Source organism: Bufo bufo, chromosome 7 (genome assembly GCF_905171765.1).
Source record: "Bufo bufo chromosome 7, aBufBuf1.1, whole genome shotgun sequence".
NCBI lineage: Eukaryota > Metazoa > Chordata > Amphibia > Anura > Bufonidae > Bufo > Bufo bufo.
In genome coordinates, this window is record NC_053395.1 from 8,608,092 (window position 1) to 8,616,540 (window position 8,449).

Here is an 8,449-nt window from a genome sequence, read left to right on the forward strand (position 1 = left end):
CTAGACCCCCCAGTCAGACCTCCAGACCCCCAATGAGACCCCCATTAGACCTCCAGACTGCCCAGTCAGACTTTCAGACCCCAAATCAGACCCCCATTAGACCTCCAGACCCCCATAAGACCTCCAGACCCCCTCAGTCAGACCTCCAGACCCCCCAGTCAGACCTCCAGACCCCCCCAGTGAGACCTCCAGACCCCCCATAGACCACCATTAGACATCCATATCAGACCTCAGATAAGACTGTAAAATAACAAAGTAACTTACCTCTCCTGTCGCCACTCTCCCTGTCCTGGCTGTCTTCTCTTCTCAGGGCCCGCGCTGCGCTCTGGTACACACAATAAAGTCACAGGTGCAACAAGTGTAATTCAAATAATGTATGCACTATACGAGACAAACAAAGCCCCACCGCCTGTGGGTAAATGTATCAAGCACAGTACATACAAAAAAGTGACATACACTCACCTAAAGAATTATTAGGAACACCTGTTCTATTTCTCATTAATGCGATTATCTAGTCAACCAATCACATGGCAGTTGCTTCAATGCATTTAGGGGGGTGCTCCTGGTCAAGACAATCTCCTGAACTCAAAACTGAATGTCAGAATGGGAAAGAAAGGTGATTTAAGCAATTTTGAGCGTGGCATGGTTGTTGGTGCCAGACGGGCCGGTCTGAGTATTTCCCAATCTGCTCAGTTACTGGGATTTTCACGCACAACCATTTCTAGGGTTTACAAAGAATGGTGTGAAAAGGGAAAAACATCCAGTATGCGGCCGTCCTGTGGGCGAACATGCCTTGTGGATGCTGAAGGTCCGAGGTGAATGGGCCAACTGATTCAAGCTGATAGAAGAGCAACGTTGGCTGAAATAACCACTCGTTACAACCGAGGTATGCAGCAAAGCATTTGTGAAGCCACAAGACGCACAACCTTGAGGCGGACGGGCTACAACAGCAGAAGACCCCACCGGGGACCACTCATCTCCACTACAAATAGGAAAAAGAGGCTACAATCTGCACGAGCTCACCAAAATTGGACTGTTGAAGATTGGAAAAATGTTGCCTGGTCTGATGAGTCTCGATTTCTGTTGAGACATTCAAATGGTAGAATCCGAATTTGGGGTAAACAGAATGAGAACATGTCTCCATCCTCTGATGGCTACTTCCAGCAGGATAATGCACCATGTCACAAAGCTCCAATCATTTCACATTGGTTTCTTGAACATGACAATGAGTTCACTGTACTAAAATGGCCCCACAGTCACCAGATCTCAACCCAATAGAGCATCTTTGGGATGTGGTGGAACGGGAGCTTCGTGCCCTGGATGTGCATCCCTCAAATCTCCATCAACTGCAAGATGCTATCCTATCAATATGGGCCAACATTTCTAAAGAATGCTATCAGCACCTTGTGGAATCAATGCCACGTAGAATTAAGGCAGTTCTGAAGGCAAAAGGGGGTCCAACACCGTATTAGTATGGGGGCACTAATAATTCTTTAGGTGAGTGTATATACTAAATCATCACAAAATCGTGAAAAAAATTACAATTAAAAAATTATATATCATGGGTAAATATTGCTCTTTTTGAGCCCTAATATTGGAAAAAACTTTTCTCTCATCATGGAGTCCACATAGTGATATTATGATTATGTTGATGTATGTTGTCTATTCATAAACATGTTGGTAGACCCATATCAACTATAGTTTTCCATTTTATGGAGCCTGACCTCCGCTATTGATCACATGACCTTACAATCACATGATCACATCAAGACGCGGCCCGGTACATGCTCTGGATGACTTCATCTGGATGCGCTCCGTCACACGTTGACTTCTGTGCCGCGCATGCGCAGTGGTAGCGCGGGGACGCGCAGAAAAATCAAGTTCATCCACCATGACGGAGCCGCGCTACCTATGATGTGTTTCAGGTGATTCTTCTTATTGCTCATCTAGTGCCCACCTCCTCTCCCCTTATATACCCCCATTTTAATTGTATACTCACCGCCTGACGAAGCCCGAGGGGCGAAACACGTGTCGAGGTGTTAGTGCGTGGGGTGATACTTCGGTACACTGCACATCATGTCCGTGGGTAGGTTGCTATAGCTTTATTTGGGCTTTCTCCTGAGTAGTTTGCCATTTTTGCATGTATATATGTGTGCTGTGTGGAACATTTGACATCAATACAACACTGTATTATCTATATATATTCTGCACAGCGCCATTATTACTGCTCTGGTGAAACATAGCACCTAGGGCTCTTTTTATTTTCTATATATTCAGCTAGAGGTTAAGTATAGCACTTGTAGCTCTGTGTAATATTTATGTACTCAGCTTTATATACTCAGCTTGATATATCCATCTTGGGCTCCTATCTTCTGCTGCTCTGGTGAAGTGCTTGATATATTCAGCCTGGTATATTTTTCCGGGGTGTCTTCTGCTGCCCTGGTATAGTGCAATAATTAGTGCTTTTAGTATCTTCTATGTACTTAACCTTATTATGTAGCTTGATATATTAGTTCTGGGCCTACATCCCGATACTACATCTGCGACATAAGTGCTGTATCTGATCTATGCACCCCATGTATTTTTTCTGGATCATTTCCATCGTGCCTCTTTCGCCTTACATTTGTAATTTAAGCTATATATTTTGATTAATAAAGATTATTATATATTTTAGAGTTATAGTCCCATTGTTCTTTTCTTTTGGTTTAGGATGTGTGCTGCTTTGATCTGGGGACAGTTTTGATAATATGAGGTGGATGTAGGTTTTTAGATGACGTTTTTATTCTGCATGTAGACATTTTGCTGACCCTTACATCTCCCTCAGAGTTCCATTAAGTCAGTTCTTGATGATCATTGGATGCTTGGCGAGGCCATGAGGTTCAAGTTGAGTGAATTTTTCATCCCATGTCATCCATCAAGTAAGCTAGAAGTTGAATAGTAGAAGTTGCTATCTGGCTATGACCTTAAAGTCACTTCTACAAAAAACATTTCTAGGGCTGATTTCAGCTCTTAGTTTATACTAAAGGTTTTCTTTAAGCTGGAAAGAGCTTGTTCTCGTGTAATATGTCTCCAGTCATCAGGCAGGTCAGCTGGTTTGGCTTCATATTCTTCAGCAAATTCTTCATTAAACTTAGCAAAAATGTACTTCCAGTAATCTGAGGACTCCATGCTGGAGTCGGGATGGATGGCCCAGTTTGGATAGTAAGTGCGATAATCTTTGTATGGATGAGATTTCCAATCTGTGTCTGAATTTTTGAAACACGTTGTAGACACAACAGCCGTGCTACAAATATATGTCACCAGAGAATTGTTTTCTTCATATCTGAACATTCCCAAACCGTTAGGTCTGTGAATAGATGCAAAGTGTTCCTTATGGTCAGCTCCTCCGGCCTCACAGGGGACTTTACAGAATGGACACTGATGTCCACATCCAATCACCTTCCTGAACAACTCATCCTGAGGCTTCAATGTCAACTTGGAAAGCACAGAATTAATAGTCATGGACCTCAGCTCTGATAAGATTTGCGTTTTGGTGTCCACGAGGAACTGTTCAACATGAGAAGAAAACTGCCCAACTTTCAATGTGTTATGGAAAGTGATCACATTCAGCTCTTTCTGTGGAATAACCAATTCTGTTTTCAGCAGTTCGACAAATTGTTTTAAAAAACCTGGAACAGTGTTTGACCTCAGACAACGGTCATCCTTTAGGACATCTTTGATGTTTTTATCAATAAATGAGAGAAGATTTTTTTCCAGAGTCTGCAAACGTAATGGATTCCGGTATTTGTCGATGATGTAACTCAAGATCCATGATTTGGAAAATGTTTCGTATGAGTTAGTATATTCAACATATTCTTTAAATGAATTTTCTTGTAGTAGCTTCTCCAAGACTGTGCATTGGAAGAAACTTCTGCTACTAAAGGTTAAATTGTCTGAATCAGTCATAACATCATCTACTATTTTTTCACCAAGATGTTTGAAAATATATTCGGTTAACGCTGGTCGGAGGCAGAGATCACAGAACCTTTCCGCCCTGCTCCGGCATTCATCTTTTTTTTCTAATATACTTAAAAATGTGGAAACATATTGAGGTTTTAGCTTATCCAGGCAGAGCTTTGGGTCGTTCTCTTCAATGAACTTATCATGCAAATCCTGAAACTCTTTGGCAGCTTTTCCAAAAATGAAGAGCTTAATGTCCAACTCAAACTGGGTTGTGTAGTGAAGGTTCTTCACATGCTTACTCTGCAATTTTTCATTGATCATGTGCAATAACTCCTTACAATACACATCAGCATAATTTTCAGATGTATTGACCTTTTCTTTGATATATTCTTCACACCTCTTAGTCATTGAAGCTGCAAAACTACCAATCTTGTCATATAGCTCACCACGGATAAAAACTGACAAAACCTTTTGAGAAAATGAGAGATCAATGTAGCTTTTATCTATTGTAAAATTTATCTTCTGATATTTCAGCAGGTTTTTCATTTTGATTAATATTTCATTGATGTGAGGGCCTTTATTGCTCATGTCATTCTTCAGTTGTTGTAGGAGGACTTGTTCAACTTCACGCCTAATCAATGGCTTAAGCTGTAAAGCTGACAAGGTCTTTGTCCACATAACTTCAAACTCTTGTTTGATTTCTTCGTCACTCAGTGCATGGTTTTTCTCTCTACAGATTTGCAGGAGTTGTGTTATTTTCTCTTCAATAAGCTTCTGACTTTGATTCTGAATATTCTGAATTTCCAACTTTCCTTTCTGAATGAAAACCGCTTCATCATATTTGTTAAGAGCAATGCTTCCATGTTCCTTTCGCAGGTTTTTTATATCTCTTTGGAACTCTTCTCTGTACCTTTCCATGAGATTAGCATCTCCAGAATTATCAAAATACTTTTCTAATGCTGCCATCATTTTATTTTCTTCCTCCAGTAGAATATCCTGGAGCTCACTCTTGTTCTTTTCAGATACTTCTGTAGATTGATTTTTAATAAGATTTTCCATTCTGATCGACCAGTCATGGATTCTTTTTAAAAATTCCCATTCCCAGTTTATGTACTCCGTGGTTAATTTATTGTAAGCTTTGGCCACCAGACTGTTTCTGAAACTGTAAATGAATTTCTCATGTTTCACAGCTTTCCACAAGCTTTCTATCCAGGTAATAAAATTAGGGATGTTAGATGCTTTTTGATGAGATTTAAGGGTTTTCATAGATTCAAACAAATATTTCTTCAGTTCAAAGACACTTGCACTGTAGCCAAGATTTACTGGAGCCATTGGCGGGTCCCCCTGCCATAGCCCAGGAATGTACCAGTTGTGTTTTTCAATATCGTAGTCCATCACATCATTGAAATTTTTGATGCCATCTCTCATCTCCATTTTTGCTGCAATATTTGTCATTTCATTCAATTGGTCCAGAAGTTTCTTCCTGTCTCTCATATTCTTCTCAAAGGCAGACACATCACTCACATTCTGATGGACAAACTGACAGCTCGGCTTCTTGCCAAGTTCTTTCATCCTTAGAAATGCATGGACCACTATCTGTAAAATATCTTTCATTTCTGATGTATTTTCCATGGACATGTTGACTATGGTGATGTCACTCAACCCAACCACTAATGTGGCTAATTCATTGTCATGTTCATAGCTGCCCTCCAGAGAAGCCAATTCAGGAGCTTTTAATCCTTCAGTGTCAACCACTAGAATAAAATTACAGTCCATCTCTTTCTGGAAACCTTCTTCCAGCTTAATAAGGGTCATGAAGGCCCCTCGTGTGCAGCGTCCACTGGCTACGGGAAACTGAAGACCAAACATGGTGTTGAGAAGGGTGGACTTCCCTGTACTCTGCACCCCCAGCACAGTTATCACTTTCATCCTGCATTGTCCTCCAGTCTTCTTATCCAGCTCATTTAGGACATCAGTTATCCACTGTAAAGGAATATTGGAGGCATCTCCATCAATCAGCTCCAATGGGAAGCCATCCAGAAGCAGGTCTGCAGCGATTTCTGGTAGATTATAATATTTCTTCTGGTCCTGGTTAATTACATTTTGTTTTACCACTGAACATTCAGCTTCATAGAACTGCCCCAGCTCCCGCAAGAAGTGCTCAATCCCAAGCGAGCTATCAGACATCTTTTGATCCAGTTCCTTGAGCTCTTCTGGACTATATGATTTAGTGGCTATTTTCTCCTTGTATTTGGCCTGTAGAGTAGACAGATTGCCTCGAGCATTTGTATCGAGCCTCAGTTTCATCCACTTAAGGAAATAGTGTTTTTCTACCTGTGACCTATCAGTCATGGCTTCAGTAAACAGTTTTATACCACTTGGTGTTTGCTGCTGATACTGCTCTTTATGAAGTGCATTGTGTCTTTGTAACAGTTCAGACTGATATTTTTGTGGATCTTTGTCTCCTTGTTTCTTCATTCTGCAGCATTCTTTCTCTAACTTAGACAATTCCTTCCAAAGTTCTCTCTGTAATTTCATGGTCTTCTTCTTGTAATCAGCTATGTCTTGGATTTCTTTGATGATCTTGTGAGCAAACCCACTTGCTTTCTGACATTCTGATGAATCTTCATCTGTAACCAAAGAAAGTTCTGAGATCCCTTTGGAAATGTCCCTCAATTTAACCGTTTCATGATGACTTTTTAAAATCTGTTCAATCTTTCTTTGAATTTTTTTGGTCATGGAAGCTTCATTCTCATTTTCATTCTTCACAAGAACACATGTGGCATCACAGTTTAGAAAAGGTAAAAGATCCTGTAGAAATATGACCGTCTCTCTGATAACATGTTTGTTGGGGCCTGGTGTAAGAATGAAGACAAACTTAGTTTTCAAGTCCATACAAGATGATAGCCTTTGGATTTCTCGTTCACAGATATTTTCAATAAAGATGAACACAACTGAGGAGACGTGAGTCAAGAACAAGAAGGATTCCCAGTTTGACTCCAGGTCTCCACGTAGATTGGTTACTGCAATGGGTTCAGGATAGATATCAGATTTACCAGAAGGAAAGTACCAGGACATTTCCACCAGCCCTTCAGATATCTTCCTCTCCATATTCCCTCCCTCCATGTTGTCATGTATAAAGAAATCGTGATGTTGTTGTTCTGGATTCAGAATGTGGTTAAGGGTTTTGGATTTGGATAACTTGTTTTTCCCAAGTCTGACAAATGAAAAGATTGGCATGTCAATATTCACAATGTTGTCTTCTCTGAACCCTTTACTGTCTGTTAATATCTCAGGTCTCCATTTCTTCACAATGTCTTTTAATGCCCAAAGCATGAGGGTGCCATTAGGACCATCACCAGGGGGCAGCAGCAGAGGAACAGCAAACTGACACATGGACATCTTTGTTATAATCTCTTGTTGTAGAAACCTGTCTGAGCAATGAAGAAGAACACAGATAACATCGAGTGGGTGGATAGAAGGAGTCTTTACTGCCTCTGGGATGTTTAAGGTGGCAATAAGATCATTTTCTGCAAAGGCCTCTGATTCAGAACGAGAGACATCAACCAAAGTGTTTCTCGCAGTAATGTTGAGAGACATGATCTTCCTCAGGACACTCCAGCCTATTTCCTCCTTCTTTTGAGGCTTGCAGTCTTTTAGAGCCTGTGGTCCAATGCACAGAGCATCCCTCAACGTCAGCTTGGTGTGTAATAACTTCTCCATGTCCAGATCCCTCACAAGGTCTCCAAAAGCCTTTCTTCTCCCTATAAAAAATAAATAAAAGATCAGCTCCGTCACTTGCTGTCCTCCACAGCCTCCTCTCTGACCGCCCAACCCTAAGTAATACAGAACCTGTAATTGGCCTCCTGCATATAAGTTGTTATACACCCGTCAATCTGATATTGATGACATATCCTGAGTATGGGTCATCAATGTCTATGCCCAGATAACCCCTTTAATGTACCTTGGCCTTGTGTCTGCATCTGTTTGACTAATGAGTTTGTTAAGTCTGCTATATAGTTCCTGACAATGTGATGCAAGTGGGGCATACATTGAGAATGGAGTGTGATACCAGACTTAATGAATGTCACCCTCTGTGTTGAAATCCCCATCCACACCATTATCTTCATTACTTGTCTAGCTTTAACAGTGGCTGTTCTACATAAGTGTATAGCTGTGGACATTTATGAATAGTGGCTGTTCTGGATAAGTCTTTACGTTCATGAATAGTGGCTGTTCTGGATATATAAGTGTGGACGTTCATGAATAGTGGCTGTTATGGATATAAGTGTGGACGTTTATGAATAGTGGCTGTTCTGGATATAAGTCTTTACGTTCATGAATAGTGGCTGTTCTGGATATATAAGTGTGGACGTTCATGAATAGTGGCTGTTCTGGATATAAGTGTGGACGTTCATGAATAGTGGCTGTTCTGGATATATAAGTGTGGACGTGGGGACAATATGCATATTATTGCTGTTCTTGCCTGCAATCTACTGCTGGTTAT

The 8,449-nt window shown here is 40.9% G+C and overlaps 1 protein-coding gene across 1 annotated transcript; it reads right to left on the reverse strand.

Annotated features, from left to right (window-relative positions):
• Window positions 1–3,009: 3,009 nt before the first annotated feature.
• Window positions 3,010–7,700, reverse strand: LOC121007966 (up-regulator of cell proliferation-like). The gene has a single exon (XM_040440237.1). The coding sequence runs from the start codon at window positions 7,663–7,665 to the stop codon at window positions 3,010–3,012; it is 4,656 nt and encodes a 1,551-aa protein (XP_040296171.1). The 5' UTR covers window positions 7,666–7,700.
• Between the last annotated feature and the right edge of the window lie 749 nt (window positions 7,701–8,449).

What these genes read in the sequence shown, in the direction of transcription:
- LOC121007966 (XM_040440237.1), bottom strand. Translation starts at nt 7,665, where the DNA reads ATGGAGAAGTTATTACACACCAAGCTGACGTTGAGGGATGCTCTGTGC.